The sequence below is a fragment of the Pangasianodon hypophthalmus genome, chromosome 13, assembly GCF_027358585.1.
Source record: "Pangasianodon hypophthalmus isolate fPanHyp1 chromosome 13, fPanHyp1.pri, whole genome shotgun sequence".
NCBI classification, from domain to species: domain Eukaryota; kingdom Metazoa; phylum Chordata; class Actinopteri; order Siluriformes; family Pangasiidae; genus Pangasianodon; species Pangasianodon hypophthalmus.
The window spans coordinates 1,147,315-1,174,756 of NC_069722.1; the positions used below are offsets into that span (position 1 = coordinate 1,147,315).

At 42.0% G+C, this 27,442-nt stretch overlaps 3 protein-coding genes across 6 annotated transcripts; 1 reads left to right on the forward strand and 2 right to left on the reverse strand.

The window, feature by feature from the left end:
• Nucleotides 1–584: 584 nt before the first annotated feature.
• Nucleotides 585–2,862, reverse strand: si:dkey-66i24.7 (uncharacterized). The gene is made up of 2 exons (XM_034309753.2): nt 2,630–2,862; nt 585–1,454 (listed from the first exon to the last, which is right to left on the reverse strand). The coding sequence occupies exons 1-2, from the start codon at nt 2,706–2,708 to the stop codon at nt 790–792; spliced, it is 744 nt and encodes a 247-aa protein (XP_034165644.2). The 5' UTR covers nt 2,709–2,862; the 3' UTR covers nt 585–789.
• A 269-nt stretch (nt 2,863–3,131) lies between these two features.
• On the forward strand, nt 3,132–12,724 carry armc5 (armadillo repeat containing 5). The gene is made up of 7 exons (XM_053239417.1): nt 3,132–4,101; nt 5,859–5,889; nt 6,622–6,732; nt 7,310–8,201; nt 8,417–9,171; nt 9,300–9,432; nt 9,517–12,724. The coding sequence occupies exons 1-7, from the start codon at nt 3,721–3,723 to the stop codon at nt 10,553–10,555; spliced, it is 3,342 nt and encodes a 1,113-aa protein (XP_053095392.1). The 5' UTR covers nt 3,132–3,720; the 3' UTR covers nt 10,556–12,724.
• LOC113528078 (cytochrome c oxidase subunit 6A, mitochondrial) lies at nt 12,720–18,090 on the reverse strand. 4 transcript variants are annotated; one of them, XM_034309764.2, is made up of 4 exons: nt 17,926–18,090; nt 15,758–15,838; nt 13,896–14,038; nt 12,720–12,935 (listed from the first exon to the last, which is right to left on the reverse strand). In XM_034309764.2, exons 2-4 carry the CDS (start codon nt 15,831–15,833, stop codon nt 12,840–12,842), a joined length of 315 nt encoding a protein of 104 aa, XP_034165655.1. In that variant the 5' UTR covers nt 15,834–15,838; nt 17,926–18,090; the 3' UTR covers nt 12,720–12,839. The 4 variants fall into 4 exon arrangements, with proteins under 4 accessions (XP_034165655.1, XP_034165657.1, XP_034165656.1 ...); XM_034309766.2 differs by having other exon boundaries at nt 17,922–18,087; XM_034309765.2 differs by having other exon boundaries at nt 17,918–18,087.
• Between the last annotated feature and the right edge of the window lie 9,352 nt (nt 18,091–27,442).

Below are 27,442 nucleotides of genomic sequence, written 5' to 3' on the forward strand. Positions count from 1 at the left end.
TTATTTGTTTATTCTTAAATAAAAGCTCATTATTTTATTAAACGATATTACAGCTTTATAACAGACTGATCTCTTTAAATTAAATTAAACGTAAACGTCCTGAGGTTTAGTTTTGCTACCTGTGGATGCCGTGCGCTCTCACGCTGTTAAACGTCTAAAACGTCATTAAACACTGACAGACTCGCTTCAGCTTTAACTTTAATACAACTTCTGTTTATTATTATTATTAATTATTATTATTATTATTGTTATTATTAAAATAATTTCATGGAAGGCACACAAGTTCAAAGTGTACCGAAGACGTGTCAGAGCTAATCCTGATTCCGGTATGCAAATGACATGCAAATGACATGCAAATGAGCAGCTATGCAACTTTGGTTTAATCAGTGAAAAGGGGGCGGGACCTATTAAAAATAAATCTTAATAATTTGCATATATATAGAATGTTGAGTTGTTTAATGAGAGGTTAAAGTGTCTGTGGATTTGTGACGTGAATCACCACGGTCAAAACCAAGAGCATGAAATTGATTAAAAATAATAATAATAAGTTGTTGTATAAACACTTAAACACATATAACTGAAAGTGAAGTTGATAATTTATTAGAATGTTCTGGAAATACTACGCAAGCTGATATTTCTTCCTGGAATTTATTTGAGGTGTGTGTCTCTCTCTCACGCACGCGCGCGCACACACACACTCTTGAGCAGCTGAATCAGGAAGTAAAATACTGGAGCTGAGGATCCGAGTCGTGATTCCAAACCCATAAAGGAATAAACGAGTCTGAGTGTTTAACGCTGAGAGGAAAGGGAAGCGAGTGAGTCTGAGACGGCGGCGTTTTTGGGCGTGGTCGCTGCGTCCTGCGCCAGGCTGCTGATGGCACGCGCCAGGTTGTTGATGGCTTCGATCTTCCTCTCCTCCAGTGCTTTCTGCTGAGCCCACATGTTCAGCTTGCGCTCCTGGAGCTCCAGGTACAGCTGCAGAACGTCCTGGGGAGGCCGGGCGGGGCTTGGGGCGGGGCTGTGGGCGGGGCTTGGGGCGGGGGGCGTGAGAGCGGGCGTGGGCAGGATGGGCGTGTAGCGTTTACTCGCCATGGCTTTCCCCAGCTTGGTGTTGCTCAGCTTGGCTTTGCGCTGAGCCTCGATCTCCTCGTAGCTGCGGCCGAGAACCTCGTGCATGGCCCTGAAGAACTCCCAGTGCACGCCGTGCGCTCCGAGGCGCTTAGCGCGCTCTGCGTTCTTCCTGTACGTCGCTAACATGTTCCTCCACTTCAGGTCGCACTCGAAGGCTCGGGCCGGGACGTCCGCGTAGCCCTCGGCTCTTAACCTCGCCGTCACTCGCTCGGCCACGCTCTCCCACAGCCTCTTCTTCTTACACACGGGCTGATCGAACTCCGGCTCCATGTCCAGACGAACGCGCACCAAGTGCCACGTGGCCTGCAACGTCCACACAAACTCTGCAGCAAAAACACACACGGGTTAAAGATATTAAATACACTCTGCTGTACATATGGATATATATTCAAAAAGTTTATATTTATTTAATAAACATCACTTTAAAAGATGATGATGATGATGATGACAAAACTACAATTTATAAATTTGTGAAACAATAAAATAAAATTAAAAAAAAAAAAAAAAGCTGTCAGGTTCCAATTTGTTAATTATGTTAATTATGTATTTGTTAATAAATACATGCAGTACATTATTTTCTTTTATTTGCTTATTTATTTATTTATTATATTTATTTAGCAGTATGAATGATATTAAATTATTGGCGTGTGAGGTCCAGAAAAACACTCAGGAATAGAATTTAAAAAAAAAAACTGATATTTAAAAATTTTTAAAAAATATTTATTAAACTTCACTTTAAAAAGGAAATGCTCTGTGGTGCCTTTTGATGAGCAAATAAATTATTTGAAATAAACAAAATAAATTATTTACAATACATTAATTTCATTCATTAAAAAAAATAATTAATCTATCTTTTTTTTTTTTTTTTTACAGTATACACATAAACCTAATAAATATTGGGAAAATATTTAAACATAAATTCCAATTAAATTATTGTGTTTATTATATGCCATGCATTATTTTCTTTTTTTTTTTTTTTATTAATTTATATTTTACTTTATACATTATATCATAAGAATACTAGAAAATATACTATAAAATGTCTAATTGTATTTTGTAAGTTCCACAAAAACTTGTAAATTGTGAAATAAATTGATTTGGCAAAAAAAAAAAGAGTTTATTTGTAAATTGTGAATTAAATTATTAAGTTTCTAAACTTATTAAAAGTACAGATTTGTAAATATTCAGCTGTTTTATTGTTCATTTAAAACCCTGTTCTACTCTGTATTGTTTTTAAAAGTCATTTTAAAGTCAAAAAGAAATAACTATTTAAAAAAAGATTAAAAATTTAGCCTGGATTTAAAAATAATAATAATAATAAATCACTAAATCACCGTTGAGTTCACCGTTTACAGGAAAGCTCGGTGTAAATCCCAAATAGCGCTCTACAGCACAAGTAGTGCACTTCATAGGGTGTGGGAGTCATTACGTCATGCCCTAGGTAGTGCACTTATCTAGGGGGTAATCGGTTTTTTAGGATTCCGCCATGTTTGTTTACCTGTTTTCGACGTTGAAATTGTGCTGGTTGAATTTTCCACCTCGATGCTGTCCGTGACTATCGACTCAATCACCTCCATTCTGACACTCAGAGTGGTTTAAATGTTTAATTTTTTTTTATTAAAGTTTCTCACACGAGTTGATGCTGGTACCGTGGAGTTTAACAACGCCGGGTTCGCTAGCGATGACCTTTTCACTGTCAGCGGCGATGATTATAACAACGACCTTCCCCCTCAGAGAAATCAGCGCGAGGGCGTGTAGAGGATTATGGGAAATGTAGTCAATATATATCACGAACGAACAATATTTTTCAAGCTTCAGACTCAAAATATTGTTTCTTTTCTGTCATAACATAATAAACGGTGATTTCCTGACACAAATGCAATGATAACTACGTTTATTTGAATCATGTGTTTATTTCACTCAACGAGAAATCTTACAGAAGAACTACAATACCCATGAGCTTGAGGGAACACCAGTAACGCGCGCGCCCCGCGCCCCCTCCCTCTTTTCTCTTTCCGTCGTTATAAAAAAGATGGCGTCGGTGCAAAAAACCGAGACGGTTGCGTTTGTTTGAACACATGAAAGCGTGCCTAGGAAAGGTAGAATAACGGAAAATCATTCTCAACCTTAGATAAATCATCAAAACACAACCAGATATGAAATGATAAATAATCGCCGTTAAGTTTTTCCTGCGCTCGAGGGCCTACATTCGGGCCTGGTTTGTTGATGGAGCGGACGCCATCGGTGAAAAAAAAACTCGATTTCCCAGCAGCACTTTCGACAGGTGACGTCAGTAACACGCTTTATTATTTGCCGTGGACTTGGTTACTGTAGTAAATTTTTTGGATTTTTTTTTAGTTATTATTATTATTAATAATTATGATTTAAATCTTGGACTTTTTTATTTTTTTAAATCCCAATCTCAGCATCATGTGCAGCTCTTTTTTTAAGCTGCTCATAAAAGGCTTTTGCTAAAAAAAAAAAAAGAGGGATTAGATTAGAAGAGGGTGCAGTGTGTGTGTGTGTGTGTGCGTGTGTGTGTGTGTGTGTGTGTGCGTGTGTGTGTGTGTAGGGTGTTTTAAAACCAACATGGCCACCCAGGCAGAACAGGAAGAAACCCCCCCCAGAAGCTGTACAGAGGCATCGTGTCCGTCACCCGAGTCGTCTCTGTCATGGTGCCTGGTCCAGCTGAACAGAACCAGCCCCAGAGCGGACGCCCTGACCGGGCCCGACCCCAGACCCTCCAGAGAGGCTGATAAGCGTCTGCGCGCGGGCCAGTGGAGGGCTCTGGTGGCGATCCGCACCCACCACATTAAAGGAGGAAGCAGCAGGATCGGGCGGTACCAGGCGCAGGGCGGGTTGCCCCCCCTACTGGCCATCCTGCGCAGACCAGAGAGCTCCAGGAAGATCCTGGACCTGACCCTCAGCATCCTGGCCAACTGCTGCACGGAGAAGGAGACGCGAGCCGAGGTGAGTGGAGCGAAATCAGGACCGCAATTAATATCGCCCTTTTAAATGTATGACCTTTGACCTTTACACATTTACAACTGCTGTTAGATAAACATAAACAAAAACACTCAACATTTAACAGTGAAGCAACTTCATAAACTGGTTCCACACACACACACACACACACACACACACACACACACAGGAGTGTAATAACCTGTCTTTTAATAAATGTCTTCTTTATTGACTAAAATGTGTAAAAATAAAGCTTAATAATAATAATGAAACTTTATTTTATGTAGCATCTTTAAAAAGGCCTCTCGAGGCTCTTTACGTAGGAAAAGAAAATAGAAACAGAAATACATAAAATAAAACAAAGTGTATAATCATGTGTCAGAAGAAGTAATAATATTCAATAATGGTAATAAGGAAAAAAAAAAAAAAAGGCATCAGGTAAAAGCTATCCTAAAGTCCTGAGGGATCTGTGAGGTGGACAGATCTTCATGCGTCCTGAGGGATCTGTGAGGTGGACAGACCTTCATGGAGTCCTGAGGGATCTGTGTGGTGGACAGACCTTCATGCGTCCTGAGGGATCTGTGAGGTGGACAGACCTTCATGGAGTCCTGAGGGATCTGTGTGGTGGACAGATCTTCATGCGTCCTGAGGGATCTGTGAGGTGGACAGATCTTCATGCGTCCTGAGGGATCTGTGTGGTGGACAGATCTTCATGCGTCCTGAGGGATCTGTGAGGTGGACAGACCTTCATGGAGTCCTGAGGGATCTGTGTGGTGGACAGATCTTCATGCGTCCTGAGGGATCTGTGAGGTGGACAGATCTTCATGCGTCCTGAGGGATCTGTGAGGTGGACAGATCTTCATGCGTCCTGAGGGATCTGTGTGGTGGACAGATCTTCATGCGTCCTGAGGGATCTGTGAGGTGGACAGATCTTCATGCGTCCTGAGGGATCTGTGAGGTGGACAGATCTTCATGCGTCCTGAGGGATCTGTGAGGTGGACAGATCTTCATGGAGTCCTGAGGGATCTGTAAGGTGGTCATATCTTACAGATGGTGGTGATTGAGTCTGAGGGCCTGAGGGAAGAAGCTCCTCCTGAACTTCTCGGTTTTATCCATCAGACTACAAAAGCGCTTGCCTGATTACAGGAGGCTGAACAGACAGTTTCTGGGGAGGGTGGAGTCTCTGATGATTTTAGCAGCTCTGGTACTACATCTCCTGGTGTAGACGTCGTGCAAAGAGACGAGAGAAAACACGGAGATGTGCTCAGCTAAGCGCACCACCATCTGCAGGGCTGTGGTCCGGGGTTGAACATTTTCTGTTCCATGCTGAGATGCACCGAGTCAGTAAACTTTCTACAGCCGCAGTGGAGAACGTTTTCAGGAGAACGTTTTCAGGAGAACGTTTTCAGGAGCACATTTTCCTCAGCTGTCTCAGATTGTCAGGGTTCTAGCTGCCAAATTTCGCACATAATGCAGTTTATTTGTTGTAGCTGTAGAGACGGAGCTTAGCGCAATATTCAATTCGAGAAAAAACAAAAGTAACGATCAGCTTTTCAGCTACAGAGAAAGAAAACATCGAGCGCCATCTTGCAATATTTCTGAGATGAAAGAAGGATCATTTTAAGTGTTCTGCACACAGGGATCAGAAGACAAACTCACATCCAATAGAACTCCTAGCATTTTTAATTTTATTTCAAGAATTTTTAAATCATTGTTCTCGTTTAATGAGAGAGGTTTTACATGTACGCTGTTTTCTCTTTCAGGTGCGGAGGCTGGACGGAGTTTCTCTCGTAGGTGAGTGTCTCAGTCTGAACAGTCAGCGCTCCGGCAGTTAAAGAAGAAGTGCAGTGTTTTCCGCTCGAGTCTCTCCTCTCTGCGTTTGCAGTTTATGTCCGATTACTAAAGACTCGTTTCCCTGCAATGAGAAAAGAACAGAAAATCCTTTTACCCCCAAACTCACAAGTTCAGATGTTGTCGAAGTCAGAAAACTATTAAAATACGCGCCTAGAAAACTAAACGGTTAAATGTGTTGGTGTTGAGATGAGACAGACACGAGGGAAAAATCCTCCCGAAATTGTTCTTATGGACTTCGATCTCCAGCTTTCCAAAAAATAAAAATAAAAAAAGAGAAGTTCTGGTTACTTCACGCTTTTCCTGAAGGGTTTGTGGTAACCTTATGCCATCAGAACGACACGTTCTTACCGTGTGAAAAAGTAGTTCCATCTGTTAAAGCAGCGATTCGACACGTTTACGGCTTCGTTTACACACAAACACCTTCAGGACCTTCAGGAAAGCTTTTCGTTTGAAAGAATCGTTTGGTGATGAAGTTCAGCTGTAGTCCTAAGACTCTCTCACACTCTCTCTCTCTCTCTCACACACACACACACACACACACGTGCGTGGTTAAATATCGCCATCTTTTGTTGGGTGAATTGAAAGATGTTTAAGTCGCTTACTGTAGTGTGTGTGTGTGTGTGTGTGTGTGTGTGTGTGTGTGTGTGTGTGTGTGATGTTTCCTGTGCTCAGTGGAGGTCCTGAAGAGGCACGCGTCAGTGGAGACGGTGGAGAACCGAGCAGCTCGTGCGTTGGGGAACCTCGCCATGGACCCCGAGGGCTCGGCGCAGATTCACTCTGCAGGTCCGTGCCTGCGGTTTTTAACCCCGCCTTCTCCAACACCACCTGCCAATCAAATAAACCTTAGCCCCCTTAGCATTTCTGTTGTAGAACTTTTACGGTTCTCAAAGTATTTCAGGGTTATAGATGGAACCTTGGTGAAGTCTGTAATGTCTTTCTAAAACCACTTTATTCCATAGAACACTAGACACACAGGAAGTGAAGTGTCAGGTGTTGTAAGCTGATTTGCATATTATATGCAAATACACCAATCAGATTTCAGACTTTCACATGATGCAAATAAAGTGAATATGATCCAGCCTGGTGTAGAACACTCTCTCTCTCTCTTACTGTATCTCTCTCTCTCTCTCTCTCTCTCTCTTACTGTATCTCTCTCTCTCTCTCACACTGTATCTCTTTCTCTCTCTCTCACACTGTATCTCTCTCTCTCTCTCTCTCTCTCTCTCTCTCTCTTTCTCTCTCTTTACTTTTGCTCTCTAAGTTTGGAAGAATATAAATGAGCATTAAATGGAAAATTTAAAAGTCAAAAGTCTCTCTCACTCTCACTCTCACTGTATCTCTCTCTCTTTCTCTCATGCAGGTGGTGTTCCTCCTCTCCTCCTGTGCCTGTCCCTGTCCAGCTCTCCATCGTCTCCATCCTCTCCCTCCGTCGTCCCTCCTCCTCCTCCGACTGCGTCGTCCTCCATGCTTGAGCGCGCTCAGTCAGCCGCCCGCGCTCTCTTCTACCTCTCCGACTCGCCCTCCAACCGTCTCTCTCTGCTCTCCCAGGGTGCCCTGCCCGCGCTGGCGCTCTTTCTCGCCCCCGAGTACCCCCTGGGCCTGAGGCGGGCGTGTCTCCGCGCTCTCCATGAGCTGACGCGTGGCTGCGGCGCCGAGTGCGCCCGAGAGGTGTCTGTCTCCGGGGTGCTGTCTCAGCTCGGCCCGCTGGCGTCAGGAGACGGAGGCGGGGCTCTGGAGGAGCTAGCGCTAAAGACGCTGGCTAATCTGTGCTCTCAGGGCTGCCTGCGCCCCCTGGTGGGCTCGCTGGGCGTCATTCCGAAGTTCACAGAGGAAGCGAAAAAGGATCCGTTAAAATCCAGCGTGCTGTTCAAGGCTCTGTGTTTGTGCTGCAAAGAGGCGGTGAACCGCGTGAAGGTGAAGGAGAGCGGCGGACTGGAGGTGCTGATCGGCTTCCTGTCGGCCTATCAGAACCATCCTTTGACGCGATTGGCCATCTTGGCGTGTGTGGACTTCGTCTACGATGAGGTGGCTCTGGAGCAGCTGCAGGAGCTCGGCCTGGTCCCGCTGCTGGTCGCTCGCCTCGTCGACCTCGCCCGAGGAGATGACGCCAAGATGGACGCCGGCCTCTCAGCGAGCTCTCAGTGCTCCGAGCTCAGCTCCTGTTTCGACTCGTTTGACTTTCCTCCTCCTGAGGGGAGCAGAAAGGAGGAGGCGGGGAAAGAGCAGGGTTCCTCCAGCTTCCTCAGCCTCAGGTGAACATCTCACACTCACGACTTCTCACAACAAAGACAGGATTTAATAAAGACGTAGTTATATTAGCATTCTGTGCTTACATTCTTTAATTCTCTCTGAATGTTATCGCAGCGACAGCAGTGTGTTTGCAGTAAAGCTGATCTGATCTGATCTGCAGTATGTGTGATTTTTAAGCTCTATGTGTGTGTGTGTGTGTGTGTGTGTGTTGGTTTAGGTCCTGGCTGCTCTCTGAGGGTTTCATCTCTTCAGAAGTGGAGCTGATGAGGTCACCCTGGGGTTCAGAAGGAGATTCAGGTTCTCCTTATTCCTCCTACTCTCCTTCCTCCTCTTCCTCTTGTTCCTCTTCACCTTCTCCTCTCGCTCCTGCTGATGTTTCTTCATCACCAGCTCAGCCGAAGCCCGTCTCCTCTCCATCCGCTCGGCCCAAACCCTGCCGTCTATCTGTCTCTGCGTCTCCCTGTCCGCTGCCGGCGACCTGCACCTCCACCCCGCAGCCCAAACCTCCCGTTTCTCCCTGTAAGGTCTCGTCCCCTCCGAGGAAGCGAGCTCGCACGTCGTCTCTGTCCTCCTCCTCCTCCTCTCGTTTGAGCCTCGTCTCCTTGGAGGCCCCTCCGGCGATACCGAAGACGCCCGTGTACCAGCACCCGTACCACCCCGAGCCGTGGGCGCCGGAGTCTCCCATCCTGCTGCTGCTCTCTCGCTTCTCCCACGCCACGGACCCGAGCGGCGCTCTCATCACCGCACCCGTGTTCTCCGCCCTGCTCTACTACCTGACGCAGCACAGCGAGCCGAGCGGACGCTGCTGCCGCATGCTGGTCAGGATCAGCTGCAACCTGAACTGCCTGCAGCCGCTGGTCCGGACCGGAGCCGTCGCTCTCATCAGACACCGTCTCTGTCTCCGGGAACAGAACCGAACGGGGGAGAAGGAGAGACAGTCAGACAGAGTGAAGGCTAAAATCAGACAGCTAGGTGTGTCTCATAGCCCTGTAATAATGTCTAATGTCTAATTTACATATTCTTGCATATTCATTCACACTTTTATTGATCATTCTGGACGATTTTAAAGCTCACACGTTCCCTAACTTTTCTTCCTGCAGGTCAGGGGCTGCTGAACAACCTGCGCGTCCAGAGCGAGACAGGATTCGGTTCTGGAGTTCTCACCCACATGGTGCTATCGGGTTCGGAGAGCGATAAACTCCACTGCGTCCTCTCTCTGCCGCTGATAACCAGGTACGCTCCGGCCACGGTGTTTGCACGATCAGACTTTTTTTTCCTTCACCATACTTCACAATGTATTTTTTTTGCCTTTTGCAGTAACAGAGTCCTTTTGAAGAAGCTGCTTTTGGACAGCGGAGGTCTGATCTCGGCTCTCGAACCTCTCGTCTGTCTGGACGGCGCCGAGGACGAAGACGACGGTGCTGATAAATGCAGAACGTTCCTCTCCGCTTGGATCTGTCCACCTGAACAGGCGTGCGCTTCCAGGTATCACTCGCTGTATGCATCTCTCCTGATTGGCTGCCTGTCTAGTCTCCTGGCGGGGTCAAAAGTCGAGCCTGACAGGCGAGAGAGTCCCGGTGCGTCGGAAGATCAGCAGCAGGATTCTCCGGAGTCTTCTTCCTGTCCATGTCCTTACCTAACATCCAGCCATGACCTGAACTTCCTGTTGGACGATGGGAGTCTGCTTCCGGCCAGTCGGGGGGTGGTTTCCGGGGAGGTGGGCGTGGCTGAGGTGGAGTCGGAGTATTTCCGTGCGTTACTGAGAGGCAGGTTTGATGAAGCGCAGAGCTCCAGCGGAGACGCCGTTCATATCCGGGACGTGAGCCGGGGAATGCTGCTGCCTGTGCTTCATTATCTTCATGGCTGCAGGATGACCGGAAATGGAGACGGAGCTGGACGCTGCCTCGTCTTGTCCTCGCTGCTCTCCGGAGGTCTGATGCGACACGCGGTGTTTCACAAGACGCCTCTCGCTGAAGTGATGATGGGAGCCAATCGCTTTTTGGTTCCCGGATTACAGAGGACAGCCGAGGATCTGTGTGTGTCCGTGCTGTCCTCTCTGGCGTCCGAGGTTGACCTCTCAAAACCTCTCAGTGCTCAGAAACGCCATCGCGCTCCGAACACCGTGGACGAGGACGGCGAGGACGGCACTCTGCGCTCCGTCCTGCCTCAGGCCTACTGGTTCTCCCAGCGCTACTCCTACTCCCGACTCGGATTGTCCTGCTTGTCCATCCTGCTGCGTCCTCAGCTGCCTCCATCCGTCTCCTCCGACTGTCTCCTTCGTCTGGTCCGGCAGGCAGACAGCACCGAGAGCCTGCGCCGGGACCTGCTCAGTCTCGCCGCCGCGGCGCTGAGCTAACGCCACCGTCGGGAATTTTCACTCAGACTTCAGTCTGTTCAAGGCGGAAAGGTGGAGTGACATTCCGACTTTCTTTCCATGTTTCTGTATTATAAATGCACCGGACCTTTTCTCCGACTTCACACGAACAGAGGGATTTTTTTTTCTTGATTCTATACTAGGACACATAAAGTCTCTTCACACTGAACATGTTTTGTTCTTGTTTATTTCTTTTTGGCACAAATAAAGAGCACGATGAGATTGCTAAATAAACAAATCCGGTTCTGTTAAAACCTCTTAGAGAACACCGCCTTACTGCCGTGATGCTTCTGTTCATTTATTATTCCTCAGATACAGATATCAGCCAATCAGATACAGACTTTTAGTCACATGATCGATGGCTCGTGACAATAACGAGAAGTGTTTATTTATTTTTTTTTATATTCTCCATTTTGGCCTTCTGTCCGCACTAAAGCGACGTTTCTTTTACTACTATAAACTCTTGAGCGTTGGATATATAGGAAACGTTGACGTTTGTTGTCCTGTGATTGGCTCCTGATTGTCATGTGATCCAACTCCGACACACTGAATTAAACTTTCAGGGAGTTAATTTGGCTGTTCTGGTGAATCATTTGAAATGAAATCTTCCTCTTTGCTGATATGATAGATGGTGAAATCTGCGTAGATGGCATCAGGTTCAGGTCGCGTGTACGTTCTGCGCGTGCTCAGTACAGCATCAGACCTGCTGACCTTCACGCAGTTGGTGTAGGAGCTCGGAATTTTAACGTAGCTACGAATTATCACTCAAAAGTTTACCACTCTTCTTTTTCCCCATCCAATAAAAACATCAGATCAGCATATGAATCTGGAACGATTGATAGCTGTATATTAACTGAACCCCTGCGAAGCCCCGCCCCCTTTCTTCCATCTTAGATTATTAATGTTTAGTTAGTTAGTGAGTAATGCGACGTCTTCGCTTTCCGTCGCCGTAAACGGAGAATGTTTCGAGTTCGTTAATCGGTGAATCAGTAATACAGTGTGGAGGACGAACCTTTATGTGAAATATAAAAGCATGCAGACGTGTCGTTGTGGGCGTGGCCTTAGTGGCAGAATCAGAATCAGAATCAGATTTACCTTCATTTCAGCCGTCGAATGAATTTAATTTAATAAACGATAAGAACAAATGTAAGGTTAAGCGTAAGTTCACGGCTCGGTGTTCAGGATCTGATCATTTTTCCGTTGTTTTTTTTTTTTTCTTTTTCTTTTCTTTTCTTTTTTTTTTTTTTTTTTTTTTTTTTAAATATTTTCTTTGTTTTTTCCTTTCAGGGATGTTGCAAAATTTTTTGTTCCTGTACAAGGTGGCTTTGCTCGTCTTTTGTCAGTTTTTTTCTTTCAAAATTCCATCTTTCCATCATTCCGTCTTTCTTATTTATTTGCCGAAGCGATGGACGGCGGACTCGGCTTTACTGAACTCCGTCACTTGTGAAGAAACCGTTCTGTTTTTGACGTTTATTCTCATCGTCTCCAGTGTGATTAATCCTGAAGAAGGGAAGCATTAGAGAATTATTTCAGGACCAGTGCTGAGAACAGGTGGAACGAAAGAAACGATTATATATTATATACATTTCTTCTTGTGCATTACGTTCATGAAGTGACATCAGATATTTTTGTTTGAATTTATTTTTTTTTTAGTATTAATTCTGTGGCTCTGTGTTTTTTTTGGGTTTTTTTTCGTTTTGTTTGTAAAATGCGCCATTCCTGGTTCATTGTTTGTATTATTATAATTATTATTTTTTTAATACCGTGTGTATAGCGTAACATTTCAGGAATGATTTCTCATATGGACTTGCTTTATATTATATATTATATATTGTATATTCTATATTATGTACGTTATCGATGCTGCATCGAAGAGCGACTTTATTTCCGTACTCATGTTGTTGTAATATAAAATATATACGCAGATGTAGCTTGTGCCGTTGTACAGTGTACGATAATGTCAGGGATAGAGTAAAGTTTACGTTCTATTTTTCATTCCTTAATTTTGTAAACACACACACACACACACACACAGAGTGTATTCAGTGTCATGAACAGAATTAAATTGGATTTGTGATCTCTACAGGCAGAAGATATCAGAGGCCAGTTTTCTTGTGAAATATGAAAAATAAAAACACCTCTCCACTTTAATGTTGTTATGTTTTTTATTTCAGTCAGGGTTAAACTTTTTTTTTTTTTTTTTTTAAAGGATGTAGTAGTTTTAGGTTGCGGCGTTCCGCACGCGGGCTCCGGGTGGCACTGTCGCTCAGTGGTGGTGGTGCGAGTCCTCGTAGCCGGTGGGCAGAGGGTTGGTGTGAGGGTTGTGGAACAGCGAGTGGTTTCCGTCACCCCACGGCCACGGCTGCGTGTGAGAGAGAGAGAGAGAGAGAGAGAGAGAGAGAGAGAGAGACTGAGACTGAATCTCACACCTGACTGATTACAGGTATTACCACATCACTCTTTCACAGATGTGTCGTCTTTGATTAAAACTTACTATTCCCACATTGATTACTGTCCTAGAACAGCATGTTCCCAAGTGTTTTATTCCTCCTACACCACAGCAAATTACAGAGCAAGCGTAAAACACACAAACTCCTCTGTCCTGAAGATGTCGGGAAACTTAGTTACAGCTTTAAGCGCTGACACCGGGGACTCCTTCCATAAAAGTCACAGAAACATATTTCTCGTTACAGAAAACCTCAGCGTCGTGAGCGACATGAACGAGCCGTTACTATAGAAACGATAACGTAGCAGAAATCAGAACGAGCGCGTTAATGAGAATCTGTGATTTGCAGCTGCGCTACTGTCAGTGCTGCTGTTCTAGAAAACTCATCAACACCTTCTAACCAATCACAATCCAGAACTCAGCAGCGCTTTGGTGTAAATGACAGTGAAAAGTCGGTGAAAATCTTCGGTAAATTTTTATACAGTGGTGTGCATAAGTTTGCACACCCCATGATTGAAAGTAAAGAGAAAAAAAAATTAACCTTCTCCAAGATTTAGTGTGCTCGGATTCGTAGACGTTCCTTAATTATCAATGAGTAAATATTTTTCTTTAACAAATCTACTGCAAAATAAGTAAAAATTCAACAGATGCTTTCTTTCTGAAGATGATAAATATTCTCTAATAACTTGTAAATGTGGTAACTTTTGCCCTCTAAAAATAAATCTGGTATTAATGATGGTTTTTACTGTCTCAGTTTAAAACGTTTCAGAGAGAATGCACATGAATGTGATCTTCACTATAAACACGCTGTGAACTGATCTCCTCCAGGTCCAGGCCTCGTTTCCTCTCTGCACAGGAAGTGATGCTGGTGTGTACCTTGGTGCGAATGCGCAGGTGAGGATATGGAACGAAGTTGGGCGGCTCGTGGGAATGAGCCTGCTGCTTCAGGTAAGCGTTCGCCATGCACACGGCCACGCCCGGTAACGCCAGCACGAACGTCAGGATCCTCCACGTCTTAACTGCGTGTCGAAAACAAATCACGTTACAGCATCACCATCATCATCACCATCATCATCATCATCATCATGATGTTACTGGTGTTTCAGAGTCCATCACTGAGCTTCTGCAACTGATTTTTTACACAGCTATGAAACATGCACTAGAGATGTGTGTGGGACAATTTATTTTAAAAACCCTCTCCCTTATGATACTGTATATATTTGACCCTTCTCTAATGTATTAAGTTGATTATATTTCCAAAAATATTCACAAATTAACTGTTTAAACCTTCAGGGACCCTGAGCAGGATAAAGCATGTACTAGACAAACAAACAAACAAATAAATAAATAAATCCTGTAAACGCGTCACTCAGAGCTTCACGAGTGCGCGGTACTCTCACGTGGAAGGCCAAAAGCGTCGCAGTGTTTTAAACAAGCAAGTTTTACTTTTATTACAGCATAAAAATGACTTTTTTGAAATTTTATGCTGTAAATTGCGATTTGACAGCAGTGTAAAAAAAAAAAAAAAAAAAAGGACTAAGTATTTTTGTGAAATGTGCAAAGCTTCTGCAGTATCTTTACCTCTAGTATCTTTCTGAATCTTATAATTGTTTAATCGATTTGTTAAAACAATTTTTTTAATTGAATTAAGTGTCTTATAACAAAAAGGAAGAAAAAGTGCAAAGTCAGGTCGAATACCTAACCACAGAGACACACACCCTGCCACTGTGACATACGGAAATATACAAAAATAGACAAAAATGTTATCCAAAGGAAAAAAAAAAAACTGAACAAACACACAAATGTATAACGCAGTCAAGACACTCGTTTATCTGCTACTCTGGTCTGAGATTTTTCATCCCTGATTGAATAGTTAAAGCCGTAGGGTGGAGCTCATTAGCATTTTAGTTCACACGACGCTGTTAAAAACGCTGTTACACAAAGCCAAACTACACTTTAATTATTTATTTCAGTAATTCCAAAAAAGCTAAAAGAAATATGTTTCTAAATTACTTTTGCTGTTTTTTTTTTTTTACGCCGTTGTCAAATGCTACGGTGTAATTTATTGCATTTTGACATTGTTTTTTTTTTTTTAACGCCAAAGACATTAAACCAGCTTGTTGTGTCCCTTTTGGTGGTCCATACACTCGCAGATTAATGAATGTGGCCTCTCACATTTATTGTTTTAATTTGTTTTTTTGTGTAAATCTGTTTTTGAAAAAGATCTACAAAATTCTTATAAAAATATTTCACATTACTCTTGCTTTCCTTATTTAAAAACTCTGTTAAAAATGTAAATTATTTTCAGTACACTACACCACAAGTACAGATATTAATATACAAAAGGACAGTGTACACATTCAGTATTTTTAGGACCTGTTTGTTATGTTAAAAAAAAAAGTGCAAATCAGATAAATAATGTTGAAATTCTGCACAAAAGAAGACGTTTATTACTCGGTTTATATTTGTAAACAGACTGTTTTGTTGAATAAATTACTATTTTGAGCATGTACACTTATCTGTTGGAGTTTAGTGTGTGAGGTTTGCTTGTTTAGCTCTTTAGATGTGTAATGTTGCTGATAATTAGTGGAAACCTGCGGCTGCTGCTTTAACATCCTCCACCAAAACACACTTACTGAACAGAACTTAATGTTTTAATAGCAAAGTGTGTGAGGGAAGTGAAGCATAGGCAGAGAGGTAAAGACAAGAGAGGTAAAGAGATTAAGAAAAGAGTGCACCTCCTCCCTCGTGGCCTCCGTGCGATGCAGCGGCGAGGACGCGGCGAGCCACCGCAGACGACGCAGACGCAGCCATTCCCTCTGCAGAGCACACCATAAACTCATCTACAGTGCATTATCACTGCTGCGTTTACTGAGCAGATTAAACACTCCTCACATCAGAGCCGTAAAAAGAGGCTCGTTAATCTCCTTACTGTGGAATTAAACATGTTAAAGTGCGCTAACACAAAATGCTGGTCAAATATTTCTCAAAATAAATCCAGTAGCTTTAGTATTTTCAGCTGTATCATGTAGGTGCTAAAGTGATGAAGCGACAATTTTCTGCAAATTAATATTAATGCATGAACACTAAATACATTTGACATTTGAAGCATGTACACTATACGATTAAAAGTATGTGCACCCCTGACCATCACACCCATATGTGCTTCTTCTCCAAACACACACTTGTATAGAACGTCTCTGTGTGCTGTAGCATTACAGTTTCCCTTCACTGGAACTAAGAGGCTGAAACCTGTTCCAGCATGACGATGCCCCTGTGCACAAAGCGAGCTCCATGAAGACATGGTGTGTGAAGGTTGGAGTGGAAGAACTCGAGTGTCCTGCACAGAGCCCTGACCTCAACCCCACTGAACACCTTTGGGATGAACTGGAACACCGACTGAACCCCAGACCTCCTCGACATCCCAACATCAGCGCCTGATCTCACTAATGCTCTTCTAGCTGAATGAACACAAATCCCCACAGCCACGCTCCAACATCTAGTGGAAAGACTTCGCAGAAGAGTGGAGCTTATTATAACAGCAAACACAGGGGAATAAATCTGGAATGGGACGTTCAACAAGCACAAATGGCTGAGATGGTCAGGGGTGCACATACTTTTGGTCATATAGTGTACATTTACTGCATATATACAGTTCTGTGCAAAAGTCTTAGGCACATGCAAAGAAAAGAAATGCTGTAGAGCAAAGACGCCTTCAAAAATAATGAAATTAAATGATTCTACATTTAAAAAATCCTATAAAGAGCAGTAAACAGTAATAAATGAAACAAAGTCAGTATTTAATGTGACGATCCTTCACTTTAAATAAATAAAGCAGTATCTGAGGTGCAGTGTGTGCAGTTTTATAAGGAAATGAGCTGGAAGTGTTACTGAGCATCTTGCAGAAGCAGCCACAGTTCTTCTGGAGACTTTGACTGTCGACTCGCTTCTTATTTCTGCAGCGAAACCCAGCAGCCTTCATTATGTTTTTATCTGAAAAGTGTCTCTTATGGAATCTGCTGCTTTCTTTACTGACATACAAACATTTTTCTGGAACGTTTCATTTTGTGCTGGAAAACTAATGTTTGGAATCTAAAATGGTTTTGTACTGAATCAATATAGAAGTCAGAAAATAATCTATAAGAAAGTTTGTACTTAAAAAAAAAAAGTACTTTTACACAGTATGTATATCAGTCACCTTGCTTTTTTCTTTCACTTATTTAAATAAATTCATAACAAGCACCGTGCAGAGTGTAATATTATGTTGTTAATCAGTGGAGTTCAGAGAATGAACGTACTGAACAGTTAAAGTGAAGGTCAGTTCTGATGATAAAAAGTAAAATAGTACTGCATGCAGTTAAAATGCACTTAAACCAGCATTATCAACAGAATCAGCATTATTTATTCTGTAACTTTGTTTTTATACCACACACACAACCTGAAACCATGTCGATTGAACCCACTGGTAATAATTAACGACGTCTAAATATTAACTTTGAATTTATGTGTCTAATATAAACTCCTCCAGAGAAGCCCATGAAACAGGGAAGTGGGTTTATATTGCGTATTTTACTGCTGTGTTAAAAACAAGAATCGTAACTGTGAGAGTTCAGAGGCCTGCTCCTGCGCTGTCCTTCAGAACGTTCCCTCAGCCCTGTTTTCTTCAGGATGATCAGGATTAAACAGATTATCTGGATTAATTACAGTTTTAAAGTTTGTGCTCTTGTCCTACGAAGAGAAAAACAAGCTCTCTAGTGTGAGTCATGAGTCATGTTTGTGAGGAAGGAAGGAAATATTTCACATCAAGTGTGAAGAAATCTTGTAAGTCAAACCCTGCTGAAAATTTGCATGATTTTTTTTACTTTTTTTTTTTTTTTTACAAAAACAAATGCACTCACTCACTCACTCGTTCGTCGTGAGAGATGATCAGATCAGATGATGGGATGTTTTTCTGGTTTCTGGTCGTTATTGTTGGACTGGTGGTGTATGTTCTGTGTCTCGTCTGAGTGTTTGTCCTTCAGTCTGTCCTGCTCCTGAATATCAGACTCCTCCCCAGTGCAGTCTGTCCGTCTGCCAAGAAATGAGGTTTATATTTGGTCAAGTGCACACACACTCCCGAGCTGCACATCTGACTGCTGCGCGAGAATCTCGCCTCTGTAACCTGAACTCTGCTGCTCATTTAGGGCTCCTAATCTTCTTTTTTTTTTTTCCTGAAGTGAAAATATAAAATGAATCTTTCTGAAACACTCTAGTTTTGTTGACACTGTGGTGTAAAAGTTTTATACATTGTACACATACAAAATGAACCCCCTGGGAGTGTGTGTGTGTGTGTGTGTGTGTGTGTGTGTGTGTGTGTGTGTGTGAACGCACGAATTTACAGTTAAACATGTTGATTACATGACATCAAGTGTGTAACGGTTCACTCGTCCTGAGGTGGCGCTGTGCAGCAGCAGTGGATATAAAAAGTTTGTGCATCCCGTTAAAATCGTAGGTTCTTGTGATTTAAAAAAAAAATAATAATAATAAAAAATGAAACTAAGATAAATCATGTCAGATCTTTTTCCACCTTTAATGTGATAAAGCAACCAACAACGTTCAAGTGAAAGACAAATAGGAACGATTTAAAAAAAAAAAAAAGAAAAGAAAAGAGAAAACTTAGAATAAATTGGTTGCATAAGTGTTCACACCCTTTAACTAATACTTCAGTCACTGTTTGCTTGTAATACAGCGCTTGGTGTTTTCGTGTTTTTGAGAAGCGAGCGGATCTCCTGTGCACCTCTTCCTGTCATTCCACAGGTTTTGGAAAGGATGTTGACCTGGTTTCTGACTCGGTCATTCCAAAACTTTGATCTTCTCCTTCTGAAGCTGTTCCTTTGTTGACTTGGATTTGTGCTTTGGCTCATTATCGTTCTGGAAAGATGGATTTTTTCTTCATCTTCAGCTGACTAACGGAGTCCTGCAGGTTTTGAGCCAAAATAGATTGGGTTTTGGAGCTCTCCTTGATTCCTTCTATCCTGACTAGACGCCCAGTCCCAGCTGAAGAGAAGCAGAACTATAGCATGATGCTGCCACCACCATGCTTCACCGTGGGTATGGTGTTCTTTGGGTGATAAGCTGTCTTGATTTTAAACCAAATATTTCTTTTAGAATTATGCCCAAAATGTTCTACCTTGGATTACTCAGATCAGAACACATTTTGCCACATGGTTTGGGGTGATTTTAGGCTTTTATGATGTTGTTTTTCTTGAGAAGGGGCTTCCGTCTTGCCACCTCACCCCATATCTCAGACATGTGAAGAATACGAGAGATTATCACATGCAGGGAGTGACCAGTACCAATGTTGCAGCCTCTCTGAGAAGTGTTCTTCTTGTCCTTTAATGATTCAGAGTCAGTCGAGTTTGACTCGTGTGTGTGTGTGTGTGTGTGTGTGTGTGTGTGTGTGTGTGAATGAGGTAGCATGAGGATCTGACTTCCCCACCGCTCGTTAGAGTGATGTTTAGTGTACTGTAGCGTACAGGGGATGTGAACTTCAGGACAAAAGGACAAGAATCACTGAATTTGACAGTTAATAAAAGTTAATATATTAATGCATGAATGCTTAGTGCGTTTGGGAAAGTAAAACAAAGCAAGGTGCCAGATATTTAGGTTTATTTAAATAGATTTTTAGAGCAAGCACAATGCAGAGTGTAATATTATGCTCTTAATCAGAGAATAGAGTGAGAGTTTTGAACACTTTAAGGGAATAAAAGTGAGAATGAGCCGTTTGGGAGCCGAAGGAGTCGACTCTTATTGGTGAGCTGAGCCGATTCCTCTGATTCACTTCTGTTAGCCCCGCCCCTTATCTGAGACGTCACGAGAACAGCCAAAATCAGGAAGTAAAAAATGCCTTTCGTATTCAGTCGTAGCGAGTGTTATTTTTATCGTAAATTTTATTAAATGTTTTTTTTGTGTGTGTGTGTGTGTGTGTGTGTGAAGTAAAATTTAACTACGCTACCCACAATCCTATCGCGAGCACGACCAAGGTTCGCGTAACCAAGGAAACGGAACCGATCCGTGACGAGGTGAGTCGACTCAGAATCGCTACCTGAATCACTGGGTGCAATTCTCCATCCTGCCACAAGGTGGCGACAAGGACACGAAATAAACTTGTCTTCATCCTGCTCCTGGTAAATGATTTTAATAGCACAAAGGATTTTTTTATAAACATTTGATTAAGAACAGGAGTCAGTCTGCTTTAATAAACCTGCTTTTAGTCAAATTTCTGTAATTCCCTTTTAAAAAGAATTTCCTCCATGTGTTCCTGGGGTTCTGATGCAGGGTGGAACCGGTCTTGGGTTTCCAGCTGCAGAACAAGTGCTGAATTATTCCCTGCTTAGCTTCAAGTACAGCCCATTGTGTACTTCTGTTAATAATCCAGTGGAGTGCAAAAGTTTGTGCCCCCATAGTTTCTGTGTGTAAACTATATAGCATTATTATTATTTATGTTTCATCTACAGAAACATTCCAGAGATCATTTATTGATGTTTTCTGGTTGAATCATACAGTTTAAAATCAACCTCAAAAGCAAAAACAATTTAACACACCCTGTAAAACACTCTAGCTAATGTATTCACCTTATTATTGTGTCTAATGTTCACTTTAACGCTTATTTAAAGCAAGAAATTGTTACTCTTTTCCCGATCTGGAGAAGGGGATGCAAAGATATCAGAGTGTTTAGGAAGACTGTTTTCCCGCAGTATGACAAGACTAAAGGGAGGAAAAGGAAAGAAAAAACAAATACACTACCAAAGAGATTTGCAAAAATCCAAAAAAAAAACAGCAGGAGACCTTAAACATTCCTTAAGGGAATACAAAAGTCCACTTTTATATAACAAAATGCAATAGAAATATATAACATAATTATTAGGAGTACATCGATGCTGGTACTGTGCTTATTTGCTTGTATCTGTAAAGATGTTCTGATCCCAAAGTCCGATAACAGTTTATACAACCAACGTAAACAGAGCTGAATAAAATGTCCCGTGAAGCCCCTGATTGATTAACTCTACTCACTTTGATACTGAAATTGGCATCAAAAACATCCATCTGAAAGAATATATTGAGGCATCTCTGTTAATTATATATAAAGAAAAGATTTTTTAATGACCGTAAAACCAAACTCACATTAAATACCACGATTGATGAAGTGAGGGTGCGCAAACATTTGCACTCAACCCTACACGGAGTGGATCTTTTCCACACCTGTACATGCACTTGAGACATAACACTGTGTGCCATCACGAGACCTTTTAAGTAACATGTGCCTCATACTCGTCTTGTGTTCTTTATTATTACAGGAAAGTGTGAAAGGCATAAATTTGGATGTTTATTTGTCAGTGCTGTATATTTGCGGCCCTGCTGCAGTCCTGGCTCTGTTTAATTGTCTGAGACCGGCTTGTGAACGGTGCAGCCGGGCTGCTCGCCGTGTTCAGCTCAGATCCTGTCCACATTCCAGGACCGTTTGGTGATTTTCCTTCATGGACTCGGCCATTACACCTCATCATTAACTGAGTTGTTCATTACAGCAGCAGGAAAATCACCAAGTGCTGGACTGTGAGTGTGTGAGACCAAACCTGTCCAGCGGGAAACGTCCTGGAGCTTAAATTGGAGTGTAGTTCTCATTAAAGAGTTCCAATGCAGTCTTGAACTGAACAAACAAGGTTTTATTTATATTCAGAAATTCACTGACAAACATCTTGAAAGTTTCCTTACCTCATCAGATGCTGGCAATTTCCATTTCTGGATCAGTTTAGCAAGCTGAAAGCTGCCTTTATACATGAAGAACATGATTATTGTGTTAAGCCCCGCCCCCTCTTTTGATTGACATACTTACTTAATTGCAATCCAGTAAAACGGTGCATCTGTTTAAAATCCAGTGTTGAGCGTCAAAACATTTTCTCTTTGATAAAACTGTCTGTGAAGCGTAAGCAGAACCCTGATCTGAATCCAGCATTCAGTCATTTATTACTTTAACCAGCGCTTTCTCGGAACTGTAATGAGGCCTTACAGAGATTTCATTACCATGATTCCTGTGCTAGTATGAACATAGCTGCTGTGCTACAACAAGATGTTTTCTAGGATCTTGGAGGTAAAGGGGGAGGTTTGATTTTGGCCTATATTTAGACAGCTGTCAGGGGTCGAGATCAGGGTTTTTAATCCAATTTAATAACGGCTAGTTTAAAGGATTTTAGGTACATAGGTAAGGGAATGCTAAGCGAAATATTTCATTATACTCAGACCGCTGTTTGTTATTTTTAACGGAGGTCAAAGGTCTGAGTGCCACAGACTCGCGTGACAATTCCACGCCACACCACCAGAGGTCCCCATTACCTCGCCCATCTGTAATCTATCACTTCCTCATTCTGAGACACTAAAGGGATTTTCACACCTCGCGAAGTCTTGCGTTTCTGTTTTGCATTTCTGAGTCATTTGTTTCTCTTTGTAGATTTCTTGGTACTTGGATTTTGGTCTGTGTTTGTTATCGTGGAGTTTAAGCTTGCTTCTTTGGATTTGTTTGACGTATTGGACTGTTTACTGATTGAGTTATGTGCTTTTCATGTTTTTCAATAAACCCTGCGCTTGGACCTCCACACTTATGTGTACACTGAGTAGTATTTGTTTAAGGAGAAAAAGGGATCTAGTACATAAGTTGAGGATTTTGAAGAGGAAATTATTGACATTAGTTCAGTCTGTTGGATTGGAGCGAAACATTCTAACTGCTTTTCTGTTGAGGTTAGATTGTTTTCTACACATGTATCATGTTGTCTGACTTTAAGCTAATACTCTGAATTTCGATTTGAACTCATGACCTTCTGAGCAGTAGTGCAATGTTTTAACCACTTGAGCCACCACTTCCTTTGTTCCTTTAAATGGGCCAACGTTATCTAACGTGTAGCGAAAGCACAGCTAGGCCTCGTCCACTGGCAGCAAAGACCAATAAAAACAAAGCCTTTGTGGAATTATTTTTATAATTATGATAATTATCAGTTGAGTCCCCACATGGGTCCATGATGCTGGGTTGCTTGGCAACCAACTACCGTGATGCCAGATTTGTCTTTTGGATTAATCAATCATCAGTTCTCCAATAAGAGTGGCTCCAGTAATGTTTTTTCCAACAGCATGTGTAATGCCCTCGCTGTGAGCAGGCCGTGTGTGTGTCTGTGTGTGTGTGTGTGTGTGTGTGTGTGTGTCTGTGTGTGTGTGTGTGTGTGTATTGCTAATCCCTTTGCAATCAGAATCCAAACAACACACACACAGAAACTTGTTCTTGCATCCAAAAACAAAGCAGCCGTTCAGACTCTAAAGCGCTCGGAGCACTAGAAACTGCTTACTCCTCCCATTTTATTTTCTTTAAAACAAACTGAGCTTGTGGAAAGTTTTTTTTTGTTGTTGTTGTTGAGTAGATGTGCATTTTGCCAAGCATGACACATCCCCCTCCCTTGTTTTGTACATTTGTGGTTAGTCATTTTGACTCTCTGTTTAATTTAATGTTTATTTCAGATTATTTATTTCTTCCAGTCTGCTGCTCGGGTTCAATGCGTCCTTTCAGTAGCATGCATTAAATACACAAAGGACTCTGTGGTATTAAAAATTATTTGATATTGAGCCATATAAAAGCTGCCAGTTTGAAATATTACAAGGGTGATTCCATGATTGCGGTGTGGTTTAGCACTAATACTAATACACTAATATGTGTGTTTTTTTTTTTTTGTTTTTTTTTTTACAATAATTTATAAATTAAACTCTGGTTAAATTTTCTGAGATACATTCTTAGATCTCAGGCAACAATCTCATTTTTCTTAACTGTTTCTTTGCTGCATTTTGTTCTTAAATGAGTAACAGGGTTGAGGTTTTTACGTGAAGAATTAGCAAATACACAAAATGTGGTTAACTAGCATGCATGCTAATGTCATGAGGACGTTAAGGACATTCTAATGATTTACTTACAATTTGTAAATTAATAATTTGTTTTCCATCTTTAACAGGGTTGTATTTTAACAGTGAGATCGTCAGTCTGTATCCTAATATCACTGAAAATAAACAAAAAAGGATGTAACATCCTGTTGAACATTCGACTTGTCACTTGTGAAATAGTCCACATATTTCATAGAGGTGAATGTGGGTCAAGTTAGTGAATTAAAATGTACATAAAATATAACTAATCCATAAACTATAATCGAGGACTTGTGGAAAAGGATGTTTTAAGAGCAAGATGTTAAACACGTTCACTCATAAACGCCAAAGTGTTTTAATGATTATATTTGAAAGTAAAGTGTAGTTATAGTGACCTGGGACACTATAAAAGCTGTGGATGTTTTAATGATTTATCTGAAACATGCACAAAAGTTGTTGTGAAGGAAACCTGTGTTTACAATGTCTCTTAGTTTACGTACGGATCGGTAAATGTAATATCAGTGCGCGCAAACGTCGCCACAATCGTGGAATGAGCCAGGACATGTTAGAGACGACGTGTGTGTGTTTGTGTTACAGTGAAAGCCTTTTGTTTCACACTGTATATCACATTATTGATGCACGTGCAAAAAGCTTGAGTGTTTTTCACGCTGTTTAGTGTGTAGTGTGATTAGTGTGTGTGACTGCGGGAGTCCAAAGTGTGAATGTGTTGCTTCGTGCATTATCGTCCGTGTAGCATGAAAATTCTCCCATGATCCTGTGCTGCAAATCAAACAGGCGTGGAGGTGCGAGGGGTTTCGGTCTGTAACAGCAGCTGCTCGTCTGGACGTCTGGCTCGATGTTATTACGGGCAGCAGCGCTGTCTTAATGTGTGTACACTCGCTCATCAAAACACACACTCACGGAAAGGTTTTTTTTTGTAAAAGCACACTACTCAGGATGGACATTCCCGAATAGACGTCATCCAACACACACACACACACACACACGCACGCCTTTCATCTCTTTACATTTTCTCTTTTTTCCCCTCAGTCTAATATACATTCACTTTCATCAGTTCTGAAAAAAACAAACAAACCGAATGCAGTTATGTCGTCATATTTCTCCAGCAAACATCCATCGTTCCTGACCTGAATAAGTCTGGGCCTCAAGGGGGCGGAGCTGAGCTCTAGTCTTGTCATTTAACGTAAATATAAATCGTACATTTTACTGTTTATGGTTAAATTTAATGTTGTGGAATGTTGCAAAGACCAAACACAAAAAAGCTCAGCTTGTCATGTTACAGAGAAACCGGAAAGAACAAACTCCTCTGTCCTGAAAATGTCGAAAAGCTTAGTTACAGCTTTATCTCTGACACTGGAGACTCATTCCATAAATGTTCAAGATCAAAGATCAGCAGTTACACATGCGGATTTTAATCATTTTATTATTAGCGGAGCGTCTGTGAACGAGCTGTTACTATAGAAACGGTAACGTATTAGAACGAGCGTGTTAATTATAAACCTATAAAAATAAACCCGTGATTTGCAGCTGCACTACTGTCAGGGCTGCTGTTCTAGAAAATTAATCAACAGTGATTCGAGTTCCTCTTTCCTGCCGGTCGAGGAAAACGTTCATTCTTCGTCTCCAGCGCTACACATGCTCTGTTCGTTGGAAAAACATTCCAGCTCACGATGGAAAACCACAACGCAGTAAACCAACAACTTCCCGTGGCTACTGTTAGTCATTTAATCCTTATTGTAAATGAACAGTATAAATTCTGTGTATGTTTTGCATGACTTGGCGTTATAGCAGACAGTAAATCACGCTAACACTCCACAGGTATATTGTGTCCATATTTCTCCTGCTCTCCAGCTTGCCAGCTTTCTCTCTTCCTGTTTTGACCCAAGTTCACTCTTTCAGCCCAGGTGTGTTTCCCACTTTTAGCCACAGCATTTAGCTTTAAATGTAACGGTGTGGGAACGCATGGCTAGACTTTTCCACTCCTGCATTTACTCACACGGCGCACAGTGCCCTTTACGCACCGCGTGATGTCAAGCGATGTTCCTTTATCACCTGCAGCTGTGGGGAAAATAAAACAAAGCCGGTGCGTGATGAATATTTTCCTTACGGGTGTAGTGGGAAGATGTTATATGTCTGTTATTGATGATTCACTTGAAAATTCCAGGAAAGTGGAGATTGCATACGTCTCACAGGCTTGATTTAGTGAACAACACTGAGGAAGATGAGACGAAGGATTAGAGTTATATCTCAGGAAGGTGCAGGAGCGAGAGAATGATTGCGCACGAGAGATGAACAGGGAACAGAGTGAAGGCGGAGAGGAGGATAAACAAGGCAGGAGGACGTTCGTCTTCTTTGACTGTATAGAAATAGTTTGTATGTTGTAATGAGACCAAAATCTTTCTAGGTTTATGTGTAGTGTTTAAATGCAAACTGGAAATAAACCATAAGTCTGTATATACTGTATAGACACTTATCTGAAACACGCACAAATGTTGTTGTTGTACAATGTCTCTTACTTTACGTACGGATCGGTAAATGTAATATCAGTGCAACACAAACGTCGCCACAATCGTGGAATGAGCCAGGACATGTTAGAGACGACGTGTGTGTGTTTGTGTTAAAAGTTAAAGCCTTTTGTTTCACACTGTATATCACATTATTGATGCACGTGCAAAAAGCTTGAGTGTTTTTCACGCTGTTTAGTGTGTAGTGTGATTAGTGTGTGTGACTGCGGGAGTCCGAAGTGTGAATGTGTTGCTTCGTGCATTATCGTCCTTGCTGCATGAAAATTCTCCCATGATCCTGTGCTGCAAATCAAACAGGCGTGGAGGTGCGAGGGGTTTCGGTCTGTAACAGCAGCTGCTCGTCTGGACGTCTGGCTCGATGTTATTACGGGCAGCAGCGCTGTCTTAGTGTGTGTACACTCGCTCATCAAAACACACACTCACGGAAAGGGGGTTTTGTAAAAGCACACTACTCAGGATGGACACTCCTTTATAGATGTCATCCAACACACACACACACACACACACCTTTCATCTCTTTACATTTCCTCTTTTTTCCCCTCAGTCTAATATACATTCACTTTCCTCAGTTCTGAGAAAATGAAAGCGGTTCTGTCATCATATTTCTCCAACAAACTTCCTTCATGCACATACAGTATACACACTTATAGTATACATAAGCATGGCATTTTGTTATAGGAAAATAATCAGTGATGCAAATTTCCTAACAGCACATCCCTGTGTGTTTTATTCCTCTTACACCACAGCAGTTTGCCAACGATTACAATTTTTTCTTAATGTAAGAATGAAACGTCATACTTTCTATTCTTTTATAGTTACATTTAATGTTCGTCAAATGAGTCACTTCCTGTTCTCACTTGCATTATAACAGCTATAAACAGTCGATCCCTCACCAGCCTCTCTCTCTCTTTTTCTCTCTTTTTTGAAGACAAAAAAACACATATT